The sequence below is a fragment of the Leptidea sinapis genome, chromosome 26, assembly GCF_905404315.1.
Source record: "Leptidea sinapis chromosome 26, ilLepSina1.1, whole genome shotgun sequence".
Lineage (NCBI taxonomy): Eukaryota > Metazoa > Arthropoda > Insecta > Lepidoptera > Pieridae > Leptidea > Leptidea sinapis.
This window is the reverse complement of record NC_066290.1, coordinates 10,954,941-10,980,610: the sequence shown is the minus strand read 5'-3', so window position 1 is coordinate 10,980,610 and position 25,670 is coordinate 10,954,941. Positions and strand designations below refer to the sequence as shown.

Genomic DNA, 25,670 nt, shown 5'->3' with positions numbered 1-25,670 from the left:
AGGAACGAATCGTTTTTTTTTATTTCGGAAGGTCATAATAATAAGAGACAACATATTATAACAATATTCTTTGTGTTTTAAATTCAATAATTTTTAACTCATTCATTATTTCCCCCAAAGAGGTCTTAAAATGGAATGACATGGAGCAGATAACAAGGAATATAATTAATATTACTATCTTGGAAGGTCATACAAAACAGACATTTTTATAATTTACGCTACGTTTCAATGTGAAAGGAATTTATTGCGTGATTACTTTCTACTAAGAATTAATTCCGATTCACATGTAAAATATTTTACCTTGTTTATGCAAACTGTTGAACAATTCAGTCAAATCGTTAATCGCGATCAACACAACACATATTGTACAGCTCACAGCTGCTGTTAAAAACAGGATCTCATTGATTTTCTACACAACACTGTCACAAATTCTTCAAAAATCGCACTATTCACAGCTGATCACAGCACAATTCCTCAACTCATATAGAGACACAAAAATAATGATGCACTTAGAGAGCTATTTATTGTTTGTATATTATAAAGATAATAATAATATATCAATAATCTTCTTAGCGTTCATAAAACTAGGGGCTGAAATCAGTGAATGTTACTTTGCCTTTGCGTCATGCGTGTCTGTTAACTTCGTTCGTTTGACATTTCGCCCACAGCTGTCATCTGTCGATTCGCTGTCGCAGTTTTTTTAAATTTATTTCTATAATGTGTGTCGGTCGCAGTCGACAGTCACTGATAAGTCACGATCAGCTATCTAACCGTTCACCTAAAGACATTATGTACTATATTTAAAACGACATAATATTGTATGTTAAAACTAGTTTTAACTTATTCTTATTCTTTGCGGAGGTAAATCTGCGTCATTCACACTTTTACAAACTCCCACACAAAAATAACGTCTGTCACTATGGAACTCACGTGACAATTACTACAGTATATTTACAATTTAAGACACTCATATAGATTCAAATTCAAATATTTTTATTCAAAATAGGATTTAAAATCACTAATTGAACGTCAAAAACTTCAACCCATTCAAAAGAGACTGCCTCAGACCTGAGAAAAATGGGCGCAAGAAACTCAGCGGGCTTTTTTTTAAATATAAAATATGGATTACAATGTGATATCGTACAATAAACATTTATAATTAAAGAGCCTGAGGGTGTTCGCTTTAATCCCAGTCCGTGGTGTCATTAAGAAAATCATTTATGCTAGTAACCTTTCCCACAGAAACGTTTTTTAACAATTATTTTTAATTTCGTAACACATTTGTTTTGTACATTTTCTGGGATCATATTGTAGAAGAATATACATCGCCCAACAAAAGACTTACTAACTCGATCCAACCGAGTAGTAGGCATAACAAGTTTATGTTTGTTCCTCGTGTTAACATTATGAATGTCACAGTTTCTAGAAAATTCCTCAATGTGCTTATGAACATACAGAACATTATCAAAAATGTCTTGAGAAGCAACACTCAAAATGTTTATTTCTTCAAATTTTTCTCTTAATGATTCTTCTACATTCTGTATCACAAGCGTAATGATGGCATGGCTGTGGTAACTGTCGAAACGAGGTACCAATGATATTTAAAAGTATAGATAGGTTACCTCACAGAACAGAAAAAACTGTTTGAATTGTTTGAACGGTTTCAGTTTTTTTTTTTGAACATGATGTGTCATCATGTCACTTTAACGATTATGGAAACCGATGTCGCCAAACTCACACATTTATCTATTAAATACATAATACACACACTTAATTTCGGCTTTATGATAGGCCTAAATTCACAATTACGAAAAGACATAACTACAAATTTATTAACATCAATTTCGAACTAAACACAGTTACGCTAATCTCATATTCTTAAAGTGATTTTGACAACCTCAGAACTTTTTCTTAATTTTTTTTTTTTTTATATTAATTCGTTCTTTCGAACAGGCTATAGCCAGGGGCCTTACTGCCTTGTCGTTAGTATTTTCATTTCTTTGGTATTTATTATTTTCACTATTTTGTTTTACAAAAAGTCCAATCCAGTTTTCTCATTTCATCTTACATTATTTCCATTTTCCTTTTCCAATTATGTATATTCGATAGCGAATATTTATAGTAGTTTCTTTCATCAAATCCAATCCAGTCTTAAAGTCATCAGTTATTTTACCATTTCCGTTAATGTATAATTCTCTAAAGAATATTTTCCATATTTTCCTTTTAGTAAGTCCAAATCCAGTAATATAGTCTCTAATAATTTTCCCCTTTTCTTAAAGTCAAATCCAGTGTAATTTGCATAACTTTTTAGAATAATACCTACCTATTTACATTATCTGTTCAGTTCGCGAATTGCGCTATGCTATTACTAGTTGTATATGTACAAGTTATAACGTATTTACATAATTATAAACAAATTTACAACGTATGTATCTACAAATTACAATGTATTTACAGTACTACATACAAATTTATACAAGGACATATAAGTTGATGTGTCCTTTAATAGATCTATTACTGAGAGCGGGATTATATTGGGTGCACCATATATTTCCAGTAGCTCATCCATCAGCACAAGGCGCTGTATGCCAAAGGACGAACAATCAAAAAAGATGTGATCCAGAGACTGATCTTGTTGCTTATTACAATGGTCACAAAAAGGAGAGGAGACAATTTTTTTGCGATGAAGATGAAAATTCAATCGATAGTGACCAATACGCATTCGTGTTATTGTAGTATAGAACTTTCTGTGAGCGTTATTTTTAAACTTACAAAACCAGGGTGTGCTATTAACGGGATTATCTAACAAAGTATACGAATGAGCCTTATTTTCAACTTCTGTACAATTGTACCAATATCTTCCCCAAAGAAGAGTCATACGCTGTTTTAGATTACTTATTATATCTGTATATGGTATGTTAATGTCTAGATCTTTGCAATCAGGATATAGGGATAGATCGGATATATTAATGATAGTTCTAGCTAGAAAATCAGCGCTTTCGTTTCCTGCTACTCCTATATGGGACGGGACCCAAACGAAATCCACTTTAATATCGATTAAACATAGTTCGAACCACAATTCCTTTATAGCAAAAATGATGTAATTGATGTTAGCACTCATTTTGTTATTTGACAAACTTTTTAACACACTCATACTATCACTAACTATTACCCACTTCTTATTAAGTTGATTTTGTTTCTTAATATGCTTTAAAGCAAAAAGAATAGCGACGGCTTCAGCAGTAAAAATACTGGCATATCTATTAATCTTAAAGCCAATACCCTTCCTAATTTCAGGAAGGTAGATTGCAAAAGAAACATTATTATTGTTTTTTGCGCCATCCGTATAAACAAATTTACAATTAGACCATTCTGACAATAATACATGAACCTCCTCTTTTGAAGTTAAATTTGGATCTATTACAACATTAATTGCAGAATATTTACATCGAAAAGAACCTGCATGGCAGGGAAGTATATCATTATTCCGATGAATATTTAAATCTTGTAGAAATTTAAAAAATGAAGAAAAATCTTGCAAGATAAACAACTGTCTCGGAAATGAAGACGATTGATAAGCAATAAGATTCTTAAGAAGATTGTTCGTCGGCAAGCTATAGAGCTTTAAAATAAATCTTTCTTTAAGATAACTAAATCTAATACACAAAGGAGGAAGGTTGGCCTCGATTTGCATAGCAGCTATTGGGCTAGTTTTAAGTGCACCCAATATTGTACGCATACATTTATTTTGTATTTTATCCAGACTATTAACAATTTTGCTGTCTGCGGCGAAACAATGAAAGCCATATTCAAAATGACTACGAATAAGCGATTTATACAAAATTAACAATATTTTAGGGTCCGCTCCCCACGACGTTGCACACAAAGATTTTAATACATTATAAGCTTTATTCGCTTTAATTATAACACTATCTGTATATTTTTTCCAAGAAAGTTTTGGAGTAAATGTTACACCTAGAAATTTTGTCACATGAAATAGGCAGTGGAATGCCATTGTATAAAATGGGAGGCAATATGATGCGTTTACGACCAATCACAAAGACTTTTGATTTGGTTGGATTTACATTTAAATTAAGATAAGAAAAGTATTGATATAAATTTACAAGTGCTTTATTAATAGTAGCGGCTAAATTAATCAGATCAACTCCCGATACATAGACGACTAAGTCATCTGCATACTGTAGGTTTACTATATTTGGCCCCAAAATAAGGTTCAATCGTCTTATGTACATAATAAAAATTAAAGGAGACAATATTCCCCCCTGACAAACACCTAGAGAAGAAAGTCGTGGTCCATACAAATGTTTATTAAATTTTACATATACTTTTCTGTCAGTCAAAAAGGATTGCATCCAATTTATTATTTTACCTGGTATCCCTAACATTGATAACTCGTCACAAAGCACGGCAATATTTACACTATTGAAGGCACCTGAGATGTCAAAAAATACAGACAAAAGATATTGATTACTTGCTAAACATTGATGCGCATCAAGCTGTAACTGCGCTATACTCTCCCTAGAAGACCGACCTTTGCGAAAACCAAACTGATTATTAGGCAAAAGACAATTTTGTTCTATAAAGAACTCGAGACGTTGTTTCAGAAGCTGTTCAAATATCTTCCCAACACAAGACGTGAGAGCTATAGGTCTATAAGAGTCAGGTAACATTTTATTTTTGTCTGGCTTTAAAACTGGGATTAAACAGTCTGTTTTCCATTCTGCAGGAATAGTATTCTCCTTCCATAGGCGATTAAGATTATTTAAAAAGATGTTGAGACTGTGGCAATTAAGTTTTTTGAGTAAAATATATGGAATGGTATCAAGACCGAAAGATGTATCTCTTCTAGTAAATAAAGCGGATTTTAGTTCTTGTAAAGAAAAAGGCTCTATCAAATATTTATTACTATCATTAACAACATTTACATAGTTAGTTAACTCATTTGATACAAAGTCAGAAGTATACTTTTGTAGAAAATCTGGAATCCAACTATCATTCAACACACTGTCAGGAATGTAAGTTTTGTTAAATTTGCGCATGTATTTCCAAATTGAAGACAAAGGAGTACAACGATTAAATGAATTGCACAAGCCTATCCAGCTATTTCTTCTTTCACTTTTTAAGATAAGTTTTTTTAAAGCCCGCAATCTCTTAAACTCCACATAATTTTCATCAGTGGAGTTGTTTTTAAAATTAATGTAACCATTTTTAGCATTTAAAACTGCTTCTGTACACCTCTGATTCCACCAAGGCGACCAAGGATATTTAAAAGATTTTTGTGAACAAGAACTAGTAGCATTATTACTATTAGAACTTTTGGAAAACAGACAGCTAGGGATTGACTGCTTGGCAGCAGAAAGTAAAATATTACAAAAGGAATTAAAAGCATCTATTGAAGATAAAGTGTCAAATTTAACATCATCCAAATAAGAAACAACTAAGTTACTATACATATTCCAATTCACCTGCTTATAATTAGGGTGAGTGGGCAAATGTAGATTATTACATAATGTGTTTTGCAAACTAATACTATCACTACTTACTGCCATTTTTATTATTACAGGGAGATGATAACTACTGCCCAGAGGACTGTCAATAACTGACCAGTCACATAAAAGAGCCAAAGATGGAGTTACCAAAGTCAAGTCAAGAGCATTAGGACGCCAAGATGGAGATCCTATTGTGGTAGCTTGACCATTATTCAGAATAACAAGACCATTCTCATCTATAACCTCTAAAACATCTTTACCTCGAGGCAATGTATCAACACATCCCCACAACATGTGATGAGCATTGAAATCACCTGCAAATATCATTGGCTCTGGAATGGACTTAATTAAACTGTTTAAATTGTTTTTATTAAATGGAGGATTTGAATTGGAAGGACTGTAAAAACTCACAATACTCAGTTCTTTGTTATTAATTTTAATTTTAATGCAAACATTTTGTAGAGCACTATCATAATATGTATTTATGTTAGAAAATGTGATATTATTATGAATAAAAATTGCTACACCATTGTGTTTATTACCACAATCATTCCTTATTGTGTTATAGCCTTTTATTAAAAAATACTGATGTGGTTTTAACCAAGTTTCCGAAATTATAGCAATATGGATATGATTTTCATATAAAAACCTTGTAAAAATAAGCCTATTACTAATAATACTTTGAGCGTTCCACTGCACTATATTCAATGTATCCATAATAACAATTAACTAGGTGTCTTTTTTCTAAAAGTGTTATTCAGAATTTCCTTAATACTATTTGAATTTATAGTTAACTTATCTTTATTTGTACAAATTTGTAAAACTGCTTCAACCAAGAGGTTCATAAATTTGTCAGATTTTATAAGATTGCTCAGGTGTGTGTCAATATACTTTGAGTTTAATTGAGGGAAAGCAGATTCATTGAAGAGATCTGAGTATCTAACACTACGGGACTTCACTTTGTTTTCTTCAATTTTTTGTTTTTTCAGAGGACAGGTAGATGAGATAGCTATGTGATCTCCACCACAGTTGGCACATTTTGTTAAAGTTTTTGGACACATTTTAAAATTGTGATTGTCAGAACATATGGAACAAACTTCATTGTTTCTACAAAATTTAGCAATATGGCCAAATTTCATACAGCGTAGACACTGTTTAATAGGGGGTACATATACATTAACCTCATGCCTCCAGTGATCAAGTGTTACATACTCAGGTAACAACGTTGATGCAAATGTGACTGCAACAGTTTGCGTTGGAACAAAGGAGACAACACCCTGTGGGTCCTTTACTCGCCGCATGAACCTTCTCACAGCAATAACTTTTTTACTCGATGCAATTAATTGATGAATTTTTTTGTTGGAGTAATCAGTGGGAACAGAAGTAAGAACTCCAGTGACCTCCGTTTCAGAAGCCGGGATTGAGGCAACCATCTCCAACTCGCTAAGTAACTTTTCATTTTTTAAAAATACATTCGCATTGTTAGGCAGGTCAAAGGTAACACCAACTTTAAAAGCATTAACGGACCTCAGGTGCAACACACCCGATACGCAATGCCTCCTGATTCCATTTGACAGACCCAACCTGTCCTTGTCTGATATTTTGACTTCACCCTGCTTGCGATTGAGAAATACAATAAATTCCTTCTTATTTGAATTTTCGTCGTATAACCTATAATAATTTGTCGCTCTATAAGGGGTATACTTCTCTTTATCCTTTCTTCTTACAATGAGACGTTCAGTCACCTCCGCGTCAGATACCGAGGATTCGGATAGGGGAAGTTCGTCTGCTGGTTCTGCGTCGCTCTGGCCGTTCTTCGGCCTTTTACCTGTACGCTTCCCCATGGCGATGGGGAAGCGCACTTAACAATTTATATATACAAAAATCGAATATTTATAAACCAGGATAAACAATTTACAAGTATGAAAAATATATGCACTATGAACAATAATTTAAACAATTTTTTTTTTGTATAAGCGCGCCTTCCTTCGTTCACTCGTTCCCGCCCAAAAACCACTTTTTCTTAAATTGCGAAAAATAACATATAAAAACTTAAAGTAATAGGAACTCTGTAACCATAGATTTGACTTCTGTCAAAATACCTAGTGTTGTACGAAAATGAATAAACATATCGATAACTTAGTGAAAACTAGAAATCTGTAATCAGGGTTGATAAAGAATATTACGATTTTTAAAAAATTTAAGATGCGCACGCATCACTGTTACACAAAAGTAACAGGGTGAAGTTGGTTCCTAAAATTTTCTGACATTTGCGTCATTCGTTTATTGAAGTTATACTTACTTAGGCGCGTTACGAAAAAATGGTGAGAGTGAAATTTTAAGATGCGCGAATTAAGTTGTTGAGCCAAGGTTTATTTAAAAAATATATTTATTTCAAAAACACATCGCAAGTCTATTATAACGATAATCTATCTACTAAGTAACTAATTACAATCAATATATAGGTACTTATTTTAATGCTTACAAATAAATATTCCCCACTCTAATGTTCTAGTTAAAGTGCTGAGGTGGAATTGCCCCTAAAGCTAATTTGAATAGGGCTGTCACTCTTAACTCGCGCGCATCACTGTAACACTAAAGTAACGGGTAAAGTTCGTTCCTAAAATTTTCTGACATTTGCGACATTCGTTTTTTTTTTGGTTTCTTCGTCCAATATTAAGATAGGCAAAGGGTTCAAGCCCGTACAGCCGTATTCTTTATTTAATAATTAATTAATTAATAGTTGCAGGATTTTTACAATATTGTTCTTTCTACAAACGTAGAATAGCATGAGGAATAAATAATTTTAAGGATGTTTGCTTTGTTAGGCCAAAGAAGAATAGCTTCTTGCGTGCATACATAAGTACACACACTCTTTTTTTTTGTTAGTTATAGTTTTATTTAAAAGAATGGACAATATTTAGCTCAATTCAAATAAAATCAAGACAGCGTACACAAATAGTCTTGCAAGGTTACAATATCAATATTATATTTAAACCTTGGAATAAATAACCGCGTAAAACATAGTTTTTTTAATAACTTTTAATCTTTATTCTGTATAAACCCAGGGGCCAGTAAAATATGAGATTTTATAAACCATATAAATATTTTCATTTATATTCTTTTATATTATAGAGAAAAAACATAAGGTAATATTGTTTGCGGACGACACTTCTCTGATTTTCAAAGTGAAAAGAAACCAAGCTATGTATGACGAAGTGAACGATATTTTATCTGACATCGTGTACTGGTTTAGCGCTAATAACGTATTGCTAAATGGCAAGAAAACTAAATACATTAAATTTACCGTACCAAATGTCAAAAATGTAAATGCAAATGTTTTGTTAAACGGATAGGTGATAGAACTTAGATTCCAAATTACAATGGGGCCCCCATATTGAAGGATTGGCGAACAGACTTAGTTTTGCAGCATACGCGGTTAAAAAGATTAGACAATTAACTGACATAGATACGGCGCGACTCGTATACTTTAGTTATTTACATAGTATTATGTCCTATGGTATATTGCTATGGGGCAACGCTGCCGATATTAATACAATATTTGTGCTGCAGAAGAGGGCTATTCGCGCTATTTATAACCTAGGTCCTAAAGAATCATTGAGAACAAAATTTAAAAAAACTCACATCTTGACTGTTGCTTCTCAATATATTCATGATAATGTAATGTATGTTCATAGGCACATAAGTGAATTTGCCAGAAACTGTCATAACCATAATGTTAACACCAGGAACAGACATAAACTTATGATGCCTACTACTCGGCTAAGTCGAGTTAATAAGTTTTTTGTGGGGCGATGTATATGCTTTTACAACAAGATCCCAGAAAATGTTCAAAACAAAAGTATAACGTTATTCAAAAGAATTCTTAAAAAACGTTTGTGTGGTAAAGGTTACTATAACATAAATGACTTTCTTAATGATACCACAGATCAGGAATGGAGTGACCGCCCTCAGGCTATTAAATAATAAGTTTAATTGTACAATATTACTTTGTAAACATATTTATTCGATGGAAAAAAAAGCCCGCTAAGTTTGTTGCGCCCATTCTTCTCAGGTCTGAGGCATTCATTTTGGAATGGGTGGTAGTTTTTGACTTTCAATAAGTGATCCTATTTTGAATAAAAATATTTGAATTTGAATTTGAATTTGCAAAATACTGCTTTTTTATACCAAAATTCCAAAACATGCAGTAACGAATGATTAATAAAAAAAAAATTAACAAAAAAAACAACCGATTCAAAAACAATATTCCAAAACAATAGACATAATATGCACTAAAAAGCATAAAAATAATTGCGTATTTTTATACAATCGAATTCAAGTTACGATTATTGTAATTTTTGGAATCGGTGTCCTTTTGCCGCAACCCGCTCTCGCCTCTCACCTCCTCACGACTCAAGCAAATCTCACCTATAACTATGTATGTTAGTAACAAGCCTATTTTTCATGACACCGACTCCAAAAATTACAATAATCGTAACAAGAATTAGATTGTATAAAAATACGCAATAATTTTTATACTTTTTAGTGCATATTATATCTATTGTTTTGGAATAGTGTTTTTGAAGTCGGCTGTTTTTTGTTAATTTTTTTTTTATTTTTTGATTTTTAGTGAATTTGAAGTACATTAACTAACAACTTGTCTAAATATGTACAGATATACATTTTTTTTTCAATACAGCAATGAATGTAAGCGCTTAACTGAAGAGTTCCGTTACTTTGCCATGGATTCCGTAATCCGAATCTAACCAAACTCTCACCAAACTATCTTTGAAGTATATCCTTTCCAATAAAAAAAAGAATCATCGAAATCGGTTGGCGCGATATTGAGTTATTCGTAAATTCATCATCCAATTTGCTATATGTGTATGTATAGCAAATTTAAGACTTATGATTTTTCTCATGGATGCCATTGTCAGACCTGGACCAACCAGCTTTCAAATAAAAAAGAATTATCAAAGTCGGTTCAGCCAGTCGAAAGTTTTGAGGTACAAACATAATAAAATACCGACGAATTGAAAACCTCCTCCTTTTTTGAAGTCGGTTAAAGAGAAGGCATTAGTACTGATGAAGTACGAATAACCTTGTTAGTTTTATTGGCATGGCAAACATTCCCAGAATTCATAATTTTCGATCTATTTGACCTCAATATATGCCAAATATTGAAAATTAATTAAAAAAATTGTTTGCCTATATTCAAAAATTAACGCTTATTTAGTTAAACTGGAATCTTACACATATTTGTTAAATAATATTTAGCTGTACCTAAGAGACAATTAAAACTATTAATTTGAATGTATCTTAGTCCCTCTTGTACACAATTACCACAACCATATTATAACATTTTGCTTACTACATTTAGCAATACTTAAATACAATTTATAAAGATAAAATTTATTTCGATAAAATTATATCGATATGTAAGTACATGCATGCACTTGTTGAGTATTAAGATATTTTTTATTGTTTACATTAATTCTTCTAACATAAGTCACATCGATTAAACGTAAAGGTAAATAAACAATATATCATAATATTAAGGTTCATTTTTAATTGTTTAATTTGCACAACACATAAAAATATAAATTGTATTTAAATTGACAAATTACGATTACCGTCGATAGTAAATCCCTTCGTTGGACATATTTTTATTGCGGCTATAATTTCTACAATCTTAAATGGCACAATAAGGCATACTTGTATTTTTTTAAAGATAATTATTATGCTTCAGTTGACATCAAATGACTGGACTCACTTGAGCCTCGAGTAGGTAGATTTGTACATAATATTGGCGGCAGGGTAACGCCCACATGCCACTTCCACTAGTTTTTTCTGTTCTTTTTTCTGTTCCGTGGGTTACCTAGACAACATTCGGTGTTTGTAAATGATACACTAACGCACACGTGAATAATTTAACATTGCAAAAGCACATTACATTACATTACACGTCGAAGACTGATAGTAAATGTAATTATCGCAAGCGAAAAAGAGATAAATCTAAATTGTTAATTGCTTCGTATTTGATTGAAAAAATACAGAATAATTCATCAGATATGATTTTTTACCGTACACCTTGATTTATGCCTAAAATACGATTCATTGAGTTCATGTAGTAAAAGTTATAAGGTAGTAAAACTGCATTCAAATTAGGTAACTAAAGTGTCATAGATTTTATAAAAAAAAATTTTTCATTATAACTAATACATTGCCACATTGATGATATCAATTATTTGTATGTAAAATAATAAAAAAACCTACAGACATAACAAAACAAATCCGAAACGTATTACAGTAAGGCGATTCTAGGCGACTTCATAAAGGAGGAGGTTATCAATTCGATCGGTATTTTTTTTATGGATGTACACCGATATCTCTGAGATTTATGATCCGATTTACGTATTTTTTTCTTTAGTTCGATGCAGAATAGACGCCATTTGGTCCCATAAAAATTTTACATAGTTTGGCCCAGAAGCTGTCATGTGTTTTTATGAACATTTTTTATGAAATTTTTTGTTTACCTCGATGATATAATTGTTTTTGTGTACGGCTTTTTTAGGAGTTTTCATTCTGGTTGATTATATATTATAATTATTAAGTGAGACTAAAAAGTAAAAAACTACGTTTAAAAAAACCGGCTTCAAAAACTGAAAAGTATCAAATAACTAAAAATTTAATTTAATACACCTTTACCTTTAATATTATTAAAATACTATTATTTGTATGTGCTACATATTGCTTTGAAGTCGGTGCCAAGCCAAATGTAATAGTAAGTTCCTACACTCGCCATGCGTGACTTTGAGCGGGATGGCTTCGTCTAGAACAAAACAACCCATGCGGACAGACACGCGTGGCCGGACAACCTTAATAATTACAGTACTTAAGTAAGCTGTTTATAATATTAAGTTTTATTTTATTAAGGGCTTGGAACCGACTTAAAACCTATCAATAGGTAGCACATATAAATAATAGCATTTTATTAATATTAAAGCTAAAAATGTATTAAATTAAATTTTTAGTTATTTGATACTTTTCAGTTTTTGAAGTCGGTTTTTTTAAACGTAGTTTTGTTTTTACAATTTTAGTAACGACGGCTTCCGAAAAGTTTTAAGTTAAGTAATTACTATTTTTTGTGTCTTATATTATTGATGAATGTATTTTTGTTGAGGGTTTATTACAATAAGATGATAGGAGAAGAAAAAAAATATACCGAAAGGGACAGTGCTACTGAAAAAAACACCTACGTGAGCAAATAGCACTCACTGTCTACGTCCGCTACCTACCCTAAAACTTATTTTTGTAGTTTGATAATTCAGCTACCTATATACGCACTTGTTTATTATTAAATTTCGTATTACATTCACTGGAACAACGTTTTTTAACATCATTTCCTTAAATATACTACCTTGATCATCCCGAAACAGACAGCATCAATATTTCGCCATTTCTGTACGTTAATCTATGTCCGCACTCGGCGGGGATCGGCGATGTCATGGCTTCATATTGATTTTGTTAGGGAAATAATGAAATCAAATAAAATGTTATAATTCACGATTTTTTAAGTGTGGTATATCATTCTGTGATTTATTTTACTTTCGTAATTAGTGCATCTTTCCATAACACAAGACGGCATTATAATGTTGTACCTATATCAAATTGTAAGCAATTCTGTCAACAACAAACGCGTGCGTACCGTTTTCGTATCGAGAGAGCGACTACGACCAAAGGGACCAATTTTCTCCATTTAGTCGTTCGTCATCGTTCATTTTCGGCGCTCTAGTGACATATATATCTCTTTTTATACTTTAATTTCATTGACGAGTTTTCGATGATTTTGAGAACTCAGTTAGACCAATAGTGTTTTCACACATCTTTAATGGATCTCGCTAGGTTGCACTTGAGTCGCCCTGATATTGTTTTACACCAATTATAGTAGGTAGGTCAACCTAGTAAAGGGGGGGTTAATTTGTATTATTGACCTTTTTCAATATCTTGAGTTATTATGTTATCTGCGTACGTTATTTTATAACAGTGCAGTTTAGTTCAATAAAGTGTTAAACGCCTTAAAACAATTATTTTCAATTTGGTAACACATTAATTGTTTTGTATATTTTCTAGTATTGTTGTAAATGCATATACATCAACCAACAAAGAACTTACTAACTCGTTTTAACCGATCGCGACGGGTAGGCATAGTTAGTTTATTTTTGTTCCTGTTGTAAAGTTTACAATTATCACAGTTTCTGAAAAATTGGCTATGTGCCTGAGTACATAAAATTAAAAAACAACATTAATGATTATATAGGAACTAGGTTATAAATAAGCCCTATCAACGCTATGCAAATAGAGTGTGTTGAGCCACCTTTCTACTTAAGACGTCAATTTTTATCTGATAGGTATTTATTTAAAGCAATGCAGTTTTCTCATCATCCTTTACGTGATAAACTTCAGCTCCTTTTAGAATTTATAGATACTTGTTCATACTGGTCCCATAAATCTCCCCCGTGCCTTGTCAAAAGCTATCAAACATTTTGCTCCATACAAGCGCCGATGTTTAGCACATATTGTTACCCTACTTTTGATACAAAATATAAGGCACTAATAATCTCTCCGGATGTTAGGATCAATCCAGATATTCCAAGAAGTCAATTGGAAGCTCCTCAATATGTAAACATATTAGAAGAAAATGAGTTTACGGACTTTCATTATATATATAGTGATGCTTCTAAGCACTCACCAGATGGCATAGTTGGGGTTGGAGTTTTCCATTTTCAGTATAATATTGTCCAGAAAAGAAAACTTCCACCTGAATCATCTGTATTTACTGGAGAAAGTCTTGGTCTGTTTAAATCTATTGAATATATACTTCTTGCTAAAGTTAAGAAATCCATTATATTTACAGACTGTATGAGTGCCTTACAAGCTCTATCTAGGTTTCCATTCAAGTCTGCCCAATTAACCATGTTATTTTAAAAATTCGAAACCTGCTAGTGACATGTAATGAAAAAGGCTATAAAGTGGTGTTTTCCTGGGTACCAGCTCACTCTGGCATTTTTGGAAACGAGCGATCTGACCAGCTTGCCAACGAAGCTATTTCATGCGGAGATATGGCAGATTATTATAACAATGCCCATGATATGTGTACATTGCCAAAACATTCCCTTCAGGAATCTTGGAGAGTGGCATGGTTGATCTCTAGCAAGTTAAAGGGTAGAACATTTGCTAGAATTCAAAACTGTATTCCGTCAAAGCCATGGTTCTTAGGTTTGGTGTTGAGCAGGAGAGTGACGTGTATCTTGACGCGTATGCGTTTGGGCCACGTTTGCTCTCCTGTTAAACTGGCGAAATTTGGAATTGTGAATAGTGATCTGTGTGAATGTGGTGAGTTGGGTGACCTGAACCATATATTTTTATCATGCCCAAAATATAACCGGGAATCGTTATACCCGGGACTTATTCAGTGTCATATCCCACTTCCTACTTCTGTTGACATCCTTTTATCCTCTGATAAACCTGTATATAAACTTCTTTCCTCATTTATCCTATTAAATGAAATTAAACTGTAAATAAGTAGTATAAGTAATAAGTATTCCATTATATATTATTTTATATCCTTTCCTGATCCTATCAAAAATTTCGTTTGTTATTTTCTATTTTTTTCTAAGTAAATAAGTTTCCTCCGTTTTAAAAAGAAATAAAGAAAATCTTGACATGGCTCAATCGCTTAACGCGCAGAGCCAATAAACCACGAAGAAATAGCCCTTTGTCCGTTTCACTGGTCTATTACGGAGTATAACACCATGTCTTCCACAAAAAACGTGCGTTACCTTATCTATAAGACGCTTGTTAAGCCCCACATTGGTTATATGGTGGATTTCTGGGGCTCGGCAGCTAAAACCGATATAAACATAGTACAAAGAGCCCAAAATAAATTGATATAGTTACTATTTAATTATAATTATTTAACGTCAACTGACAAACCTTACAAAAACATAAAATTACTAAATGTTACTCAAACATAATATATTTATAATACTTGTTTATTAATAAGAAAAATTTTAATGAATAATATACATACACAAATAAGTCTTACAATAAAGTACAAGTTCAAAAAATATTTTAAGAAATGCAAATAATTTAATATGTCCAGCACCAAGAACTAATAACGGAAATATTATGTACGAAGGCGTTCAATTATATAATAAGCTCCCCAGTGACATAAAAAATACACAATATTTACAAATCTATAAAAAAACTCCTTAAACATTACATATTGAACAATTATCAAAATAATAAATAATAATCCTATATTACACTATATTAAATGTATACATATTTAATTAATTTGTGTACAATACTACAATAATTATAATAACAAACGCAACTATAAAAATAAATTATAAAACTTATGGAAATATACACATATATTTACTTACTATACATACTGTGCATAAGTACTTTAAATCCTATCCCCAGTCTTCTAGATGACATAAAAATTCTCATATACCATTACAGTTAATCGATGTGACTTATGTTAGAATAATTAATGTAAACAATAAAAATATCTTACTACTCAACAAGTGCATGCATGTACATATCGATCTAATTTTATCGAAATAAATTTTATCTTTATAAATTGTATTTAAGTATTTCTCTTTTCCGTGCATCATGCGACAAGGGTGTAAGTAAGCAAAATGTTATAATATGGTTGTGGTAATTGTGTACAAGAGAGACTACGATAAATTCAAATAATAGTCTTAATTGTCTTAGGTACTGCTAATTATTATTTAACAAATATGTTTTAGATTCCAGTTTAACTAAATAAGCGTTAATTTATGAATAATTGATAATAATTGAAGCCAAATAGATCGAAAACCATGAATTCTGGGAATGTTAGCCATTATTATTTCTAGTTTTCACTAAGTTATCGATATTTTTATTCATTTTCGTACAACACTAGGTATTTTGACAGAAGTCAAATCTATGATTTTTTTATGGAACAGGAGGACAAACGAGCGTACGGCTCACCTGTTGTTAAGTGATCACCGCCGCCCACAATCTCTTGCAACACCAGAGGAATCACAGGAGCGTTGCCAGCCTTTAAGGTAGGTGTACGCGCTTTTTTTGAAGGTACCCATGTCGTATCGTCCCGGACCGCTCAAGGAAAATCATTCCACAGCTTTGTAGTACGTGGAAGATTGCTCCTTGAAAACCGCACTGTGGAGGACCACCACACAGATGGTGGAGATGATATCCTAATTTGTGGTGTGTCGTGCGAAGGTGGAATTTGGCGGCAGGAATCAGGTTAAATAGCTCTTCGGAACACTCCCTGTGATAAATGCGGTAGAAGACAAACAATGAAGCGACGTCTCTACGCAACGCCAAGTCATCCAGCCGTTCACAGAGCACTGGGCTCGACAATTCGAGCTGCTCTGCGTTGCACGCGGTCAAATGGATTGAGCTGATACTGGGGTGCGCCAGACCAGAGATACGCAATACTCCATGTATGGCCGGACCTGCGCTTTGTACAGCGCTAGAATGTGGACCAGCTTGAAGTATTGCCGTGCTCTATTAATGACGCCCAGTTTCTTTGAAGCCAATTTGGCTTTGCCTTCCAGGTGGCCGCGAAATTGGCAATCGCTCGAGATTTCGAGAGCCAGTATTCCGATACTAGGCGAGGCTTTAAGGGAAGTGTTGTCGAAGAGCGGTGATACGACAAATGGCGTTTTTTTAGTGGTAAACGCACAAACTTGAGTCTTCTGGGGGTTAAATTGGACAAGGTTTAATTTACCCCATTCCGCGACCTTCTCAAGAGAGGACTCGATAGAAGACACAAGTTTCTCCCGGCACTGGTCGACGTTTTCCCGAGAGAGACCTGCATGGCCCGTGTATACGGCATCACCAGTGGTGTCGTCTGCATAGCAATGAATGTTGAAGGTGTCCAATATATCATTGCTATGCAGAAGAAACAGCGTAGGAGATAGCATACAGCCTTGGGGCACTCCAGCATTCACGGACTTCGGGTTCGAGCAATATCCGTCGACAGCGACCTGTATGCTGCGCCCAGTGAGGAAGCTGGAGGTCCACTTTCACAAGCTCTCGGAAAGCCCAAATGATGGAAGTTTTGAGAGGGGCGCCTTGTGCCATACACGATCAAAGGCCTTCGCTATATCCAGGCTAACTGCCAGGCCTTCCCCCTTGTTTTCAATAGCCGCAGCCCATCTATGTGTTGGGTATTGGTATACCTAAGATCACCTGCCGACCGACCATGGCGAAAGCCGTAGTGGTCATTGATCAACTGGCGACCCTCTAGGTATACCAAGAGCTGACGGCTAATTATGCTCTCCATGATTTTGGAGAGCAGGGAGGTAATAGCAATAGGTCTGTAATTTGCCGGATCCGAACTGTCTCCTTTTTTTTGGATCGGATGGACAAGGGCTGACTTCCATGAGTCAGGGACTACGCCTTTGGAATAAGAGTGCCGGAATAAACGCGTTAGCACCGGCGTCAACTCAGGGGCACACGTTCTAAGCACGATTGGAGAAATGCCATCCGGCCCGCTCGACTTTCTGACTTCCAAGGAAAACAGAGCTCGCCCAACAGTTTTCTGTCTGAAATGTACTTCAGGCATAGAGCTCTGACACCGCGGGATGGTCGGCGGTGTTTTTCCGATGTCATCAAGTCGAGTTGGAGGCGAAAAGAGCGCACAACAGATCGGCTTTCTCTTTTGCCGTATGGGCCAGGGTGTAATTCTTCATGTGCAACGGCGGCATGGACGGCTGGCTGAAGTTACCTAGGGCAGCTTTCGACAATGACCAAAACTTGCGTGTTCCGGTCCGGTTGCTGGAAAGCTGCTCGCCGATTTTGACGACGTGTTTTGACTTTACACGGGCGATTTGCCGCTTAAAAAATCTGGAGGCACGGTTATATTTCCTCTTAAGAACTACGCAGTTCGGATTCTTTGCCTGTGCCCAGCGCCACAACCCAAGTTCGATACGCCTGTTTTTTGCAGTCAGATGCTGCTTTAACTGACGCATCGAACCAGGGCTGTGATCTGCCACCGATCGGTACTACAGAGCTTGGTATAAAAATGTCCATGCCCTGTAGTATCACATCGTCTACTGCAACGGCGCAGGCACTAGGATCATCCGAAGGGAAACAAACCCTGCCCCAAGGGTAGGATGCAAAAAAGGAACGCAACCTATCCCAATCTGCTCACTTGTAGTGCCAACGCGGCGGGTCGCTGGTGGTCTGCGACGTGGGCGTCGGATAGGCACTACACTCCTGACCAGGCAATGGTCGGACGTTCCGAGAGGGGCGTCAACAAAGATCTGGTAACCATCGGGATGTGTAGTCAGCAGAGGATCTAATAAGAACGGCATGTGGATATCCACATCCGGGAGCCGCGTTGGTGACTCAACCAATTGGGATAGACCATACGGCAATACAAAATTATGCACAGATCGCCCTGCGTAGTCTGTGGTGCGTGATCCAAGCCATTCGGCGTTGTGCCCGTTGAAATCACCCAAGACTACGATTTCAGCGGAGGGGATCTGTGCAAGCACGTCGTCAATTGCCGCTTGAACGCAGTCCATGAGAGTCCAGATCGGTTTCTGCGTTACCACTATGAGACCTGTAGACACACGCATGGATGCGGACGCTGTCCTCTAAATCTACGCGGAGCCAGAGAGTGGACAGGTCCCTACCCTCAAAATTGCCGAGACGGCGACAGCAGATATCCTCCCTAACGTACACACATACCCCGGCAAGAGGCAAAAAATTGTGCTCAATTTTGTACCTGGGGTACGTTAAATATGACGTATCGCTGGTCGAGATATCCGCGTCTCCGTAAGGAAACTCAAGGTGGTGGTGTACGGTGTTTAAATTGGAGTGAGTTCCCCTGATATTGCAAAAGTCCACGTTGAGTGTGGAGCGGGGTGCCGTGGAAAAGGGGGGTTAAAAAAACTTAAACTTAAACCTTGGGGTGTTTGTCCTTGGTCATGCGCGGTTCTGTGCCCTCCGAAGCCCTACGAAGGGCAGCCCGAGCTAGAGTGCTCGGGGAGGGATTCTCCGACTCTGGTAGAGCTGGTACCCTCCTGGTGTACTATTTCTTTAAGGACCGCTTTCACAATCTTTGTTGGGGAAGGTGACTCTCCCACTTCTAAAAAGCCCTTAGTCGCCTCTTCCGACACCCATGGGCCTGGGACTCCCCTATTCTTTTTATGCCCCGGGGAAAATACAGGGCAGAGTTGGTTACAGAGTTCCAATTACTTTAAGATTTTATATGTTATTTTTCGCAATTTAAGAAAGTTCTGAGGTTGTCATAATCACTTTAAGAATATGAGATTAGCGTTACTGTGTTAAGTTCGAAATTGATGTAATTAAATTTGTTGTTATGTCTTTTCGTAATTGTGAATTTAGGCCTATCATAAAGCCGAAATTAAGTGTGTGTATTATGTTTTTAATAGATAAATCTGTGAGTTTGGCGACATCGATTTCCATCAGCGTTGCCAACCATGCGATAATTATCGTAAATATACTAATATACGATAGTTTTATGTCCTATACGGTATAAAATATTTTTTTTATATGAGAGGGGGCAAACTGGCAAGAGGCTCATGGGATGGGGAGAGGTGAGGCAACCGCCCATGGACATCCGCAACAACAGGTGTGGCAAGAAATGCGTTGCCGGCCTTTAAAGTGGGAGTATGCTTTTTTCTTGAAGGTCCCTAAATCGTATCTGTTCGGGAAGACTACCGCCGGTAGTTGATTCCACAAAGTGGCTGTGCAAGGCAAGAAAGTTCGAACAAAACGCGCGGTTGTGGAATACCAGACGTCTACGTTATGCGGATGGTACTTTGCACGTGTAATGTGAGGTGGTGGAATTCGGCCGCTGGAATCAACTCGCCTTACTGAGTATACCAACCTTTTTAGAGGCCAGTTTGGCCTTCTCTTCCAAGGTACCACGGAACTGAACGTCGCTCGATATATCGATGTCAAGTATGCCAATACAGGATGTGGCACTTAGAGGAGAGATCTCGAATCGAGGGGATACGACAAAGAGACTTTTTAGTGGTGAACGCACAAACTTGGGTCTTCTTGGGGTTGAATTGGACTTAATTTTGTCGGCTCCATTCTGAAACTTGCAAAGCATTGTTCGATTTCAGACACAATAATAACAGGGTATCGCACGATAATTTATCAGTTTCGTACCATAATTTGTAAAATATTACGATATTTTTGAGAACTCAATGCGGAGTTGCAATTTGAGCGTACAAGAAACAAAACATCAATCAAAAATCAAAATACACGGTAATAAAATTCTGTATGGTGACCGCCGATATATTCGACAATAATCAAGTGGTACTTGATTATTGATTGCTTCTCTCTTCTAAATGTATGCGATAAAAATACGATAATTTTGTTTGGAATTTGTGAGGTTTTGTCTGTTTGCAGCACTGGTTTGAACTTCTACTAGTTTTTTCTGTTCTGTGAATTCTACCCACTTTGTTTTGTATTAAAATCGCAGTACTAAAGATAAGATAGCTATTGTTTATATTGTTTTTCTCATGTAAGCGAATCTATATTCTTAATGAGAATAAAGTTCTCCATAAGTGGAGATTATAATGTAAATTTTGCATCGAGATCAGCGATTCCGCTGATTGAGTTTTTGGACGCCAAATTTAATTTGAAAATATGCAGCAGTAGCAGGGCAAAAAGATCAAAAACAGTAATTGACGCAGTATTCTAAAGATATATTGACCATATTAAGACCAAAGTATTTATTTCATAATTTAGTTACCATAAGCCTCTTGTACCATTTACTGAAAATTTAAGCTCTAATTATCAAACTTTGTATTACTATGACCATTTCTAAAACCTAAAATTATCCTCTTCCAAAATTTTACATTCGTCTCATGAAGCTAAAATGTTTGTCGTTTCAATTCTTCCACATGTGAATTGTATGAATTATTTTAATTGCACACATGCTTTTATTTATTTTATTATATTACTAGTTTTAAAATGGATTAATTTGTATTTTAAATTTTTTTGATGTGAAGTAAGCTACATTTCACAACTATGTCCATAAAGTTTTTTACCCTCGAATAATCCCCTTCTATCCTTCTCTAATACTTGAAAGTCAGAGGAATTGAAATGATCTGAGCAAATGACATTGTTTCTAGTAGGAATCTCGGTAACAGGTCCAGTAGCCGCGTAGTATTAGATATACTTACTATACACATTATTAAACTAAGTTGTGTTTTCTTTGTCTTCTTCCTGGAAGTTATTTGTCCGTTTTTATGGCTGAACACAATATTGTATAGTCAATCTATCCTATACCATAGAGTAGGGATGGATACATACCTGGATACCTCAACGTAGTTGTTAAATTCTCTTTGCCCATAGGGCATAGACAATCAGAATCAACAAACTTGGAAAATGTCTGCCGTACTTCGTTTCTCATAAATCGTTCTAAAAACGTTTAAAACTAAAAAGTAATCAGTAGATACGACGCAAGAAATGTAAAGTGTATAAGAATACTGTGTTCTGGCTTGTTCGTAACAAAATGATTGTTCAAGAACCGTTGCAGGTAAGATATTTTTCCATACAAATGTATCTGTCATGACACCATTGGATTATGTGATAGAGACATTTAATTTTTCTTGTCACAGGTTATAGTCTGGGATTGCCTCAATAATTACGAATTCGACAATGCTATATTTTTGGCTGAGAGGTTACACGCTGAAGGTAATATATGAATTGTATAGGTATATTTAAGTATGGTTTTCTAGCTGCTATTGTTCTAAGATAATTATGTACTGTATATTTGGCGGTTTATTAACCATTAGTTGCAATTTTTTACAGTTAATTCAGAAGAGACTGCTTTCTTATTAGGCACCTCATATTATAGAGCTGGACGTGTAAATGAAACGCACCATTTGCTAAAGAATTTGTCACTTACTTTACCACAGTCAAGATTTTTACTAGCAAAATGCTCTGTTGATCTCAAAATGTGAGTATATTTCGTTGTCTTGTTAATAGATGTCATTATTAATGTTATATAGCAATTAGCTGTTTGTGTAATTTTATTTAATTATGATTCTCCAGTTACAATGATGCTGAGACTGCATTGGGAACAAACTTGGATATTGTTGCTTCAGAATTTGGAGAACAGGCACCATATGCACTGCAACTATTGGCTAAGGTTTTTAGTGTTACTGAGAGAAGAAGTAAAGCAGCAGAAGCTTATCGGAAAGCATTATCCTTGAATCCATTCATGTGGAAATCATTTACACAACTATGCAATATGGGTGAAAAAGTGGATCCTAACCAAGTGTTTCAAATAAACCCAGAGTTCTCATTTGGTGTTTCCACATTAGTGAATCTAGTCAGTAATTCAGAAAATATATCAGTAATAAATACCAACATTCCTAATAATAATATACTTCATTCTACTGTCACACCAAACAATGTTGGAACCAGAACTCCAATGACAATGACTTCTAGCATTACCCCAGATACTCAGATGTCAGTAAAGAGGATGCATAGTGTTTTCAGTGGTATGGCACCAATCCCATTCTCACCATCATTTGGAATGTTACCAGTGGAAGAATCTCCTGTATTATACACACCAACACTGACAGACTCCAATGAGCAGAAAGCAATTCCAAAAATTGTGAACTCTTTTAAAGCTCATGTTGGACAGCTTAAAGATGCAGTATTTAGCCCTTCACCAAGGTGTACACTTGGACCTGCTCCTAGAAGATCATCTAGGCTTTTTAGTAATAATAATAGTGGATATTCTGTTAAGGAAAATAATAAATCACCAAGTCGAAAGTTTGCTGCACCCAAAAGTCCGTCAAGAAAAAATAAACAAAGAACGGCAAAGAATGTCAAACCGTGTACAGAGACTAGTGACAGAAATAAAAGCTTAGAAAATGTGACTTCAAATATGCCAAAGAATGCTAATATAGTGGCATTACTAATGCTATTCAAAGAATTAGGTGAAGCTTATTGGTCATTAGCATTTCTAGATTGCAAAAATGCCATCAAACAATTTAATGATGTACCTGCAAAACACTTAGCAACACCCTGGGTGCAAACTATGATAGCCCGGGCACACTATGAGTTGGCTCAATATGAACCAGCCATGCAAATATTTGCTGGTATTCGTAAACACTATCCTAGTCGTACAGAAGGAATGGATATTTACAGTACTTGCTTATGGCATTTGCAGAGGGAAGCACAATTATCAGCATTGGCGCATGATCTGGTAGAGTTAGACAGAAATAACGCTATTTCATGGCTGGCTGCTGGAAATTGTTTCTCTCTACATAAAGAAAGAGAAACTGCATTAAAGTTCTTTAAGCGCGCTGTACAGATTAATCCTGATGCTGCTTATGCTCATGCATTGTTAGGACATGAGTATGCAGTAGCGGAAGAAACTGACAAGGCTCTGACAAGTTTTAGAACTGCTGTTAGTATTGATCCTCGGAATTATGTGGCTTGGTTTGGAATTGCAACAGTATGTGCACGACAAGAACGCTGGAAAGCATCAGAAGTCCACATAAGAAGAGCATTAACTATTAATCCTTATTCCGCTGTATTAAGATGTCAATTAGGATTAGCACAAGCTGCATTAGGTAAAATGGATCGTGCCCTTGCAACATTAGAAACAGCTGTTGACTTAGATACTGAAAATCCTCTATGCAGATTCCACAGGGCATCAATACTTTTACGTGCTGGTAAACCTCAACTTGCATTAGCTGACCTTAGACACTTGAAAAACATAGCCCCTAGAGAATCATTAGTGTACTACTTGCTTGGAAAGGTTCATGACAAGCTAGGAAATACACATTTAGCTGTAATGCACTTTAGTTGGGCTACAGATCTAGATCCAAAAGGTACTGGTGGACATTTGAAAGAAGGTTTTGACCCATCAAAGCAGGATGACAGTACAGACAGGCCTTAAATCTAGAGTTAACCATGCAAGACTTTATGTGACTGAATCTTTGTAAATATATACACTTGCTTATTGATCTCCTGTTTGACACCAAATTTTCCAACATATTTTGGAGATAAAAAGTGTAGAGCATTTAGCTGCTGTAATAGTGTTAGGGCATCTGTGTATTTGTTTATATAGTGTAAGATGTGTATATTCCTATAATTATTTTAGTTTACTTGTAATTGTATAGCTAATCACAAATCTATATATTTATGGAAGTTTTAGCATATTATTATGATAGACTCGAAGCCCACAGGATCTAAGGCTTAATGTACTCTTTCAGAATGGATTATGCATTATTAATTGATGACTTTGTAATCTAAAGTTATTGCCATATTTTAAATCCTAAATAGTGTGAAGTAGAAATATTAATAAAAACTTGAACTTTCTAAAATTTCCTTGAAACTGACAATAACCGCTGGCGGTCTCTTCTATAATATTATAAATGTTTACATTATCAGCTGTAGCATCTTTGTATTCCATTCAAACTTGATATTTTTATTAAATTGATGTTACTATAAATTTTAGCCAGCTAAAATACTGCAATTGATCATATTGTATGACATAGTTATAGCTAGTTATTGTTGCTGTATACATTGTATCATTGTATCAGTCACTTGGAAAGTAGTATATTTAAATTTACAAATATTTTGGTGTGATATTGCATGTATGAACTAAGCACCCTGTCTCAACTTCCAAACACTTAAAATATGCAAGTTCTGTCAATAAATGTCTAGAAATACTTACTCTGTAAAATGTCGTAAAATCATATTAAAATTGTTGTCTTTGTTTTATTTCTAACTAGCGGCCCGCTCCGGCTTCGCACGGGTATAAAATATATAGCCTATGTCATTCACTGAAAAAATGATTAAAATCATTCCAGCAGTTTTGATTTATTCATTACTGCCCGTGGCCAGCATGCGTTAAATTTAGAGTAAAACAATTATTCTTCTTTTCCAAAACCATGAAGATTTTCTGCTATCTTTATAATATAAGTGTGATTTAAAAATTAACCTTGGAATAGAATATCATTTATATTTTAAGGGACGATTTTTCAATCCTCAGATAAATCACCAGATAACTGTCGAGAGAATAAAATTAACTTACTGTTTATCTAACGATTAAAAGTTTTGAAT

General features: G+C 35.0%; 3 protein-coding genes across 4 annotated transcripts in view; 1 reads left to right on the top strand and 2 right to left on the bottom strand.

Moving 5' to 3' along the window:
- Nucleotides 1-636, bottom strand: part of LOC126972469 (transmembrane protein 184B) — a 59,453-nt gene extending 58,817 nt beyond the window's left edge. For both annotated transcript variants that reach the window (XM_050819262.1, XM_050819263.1), the window contains exon 1: nucleotides 301-636. The gene's annotated coding sequence lies outside the window, so the exon portion shown is untranslated. The remainder of the gene's footprint in view (nucleotides 1-300) is intronic.
- The window catches only part of LOC126972445 (chitooligosaccharidolytic beta-N-acetylglucosaminidase), a 561,898-nt gene that overhangs the window by 64,090 nt on the left and 472,138 nt on the right, over nucleotides 1-25,670 (bottom strand). The window lies entirely within an intron of this gene.
- On the top strand, nucleotides 21,947-25,315 carry LOC126972440 (cell division cycle protein 27 homolog). The gene is made up of 4 exons (XM_050819209.1): nucleotides 21,947-22,119; nucleotides 22,202-22,277; nucleotides 22,395-22,542; nucleotides 22,638-25,315. Exons 1-4 carry the CDS (start codon nucleotides 22,096-22,098, stop codon nucleotides 24,499-24,501), a joined length of 2,112 nt encoding a protein of 703 aa, XP_050675166.1. The 5' UTR covers nucleotides 21,947-22,095; the 3' UTR covers nucleotides 24,502-25,315.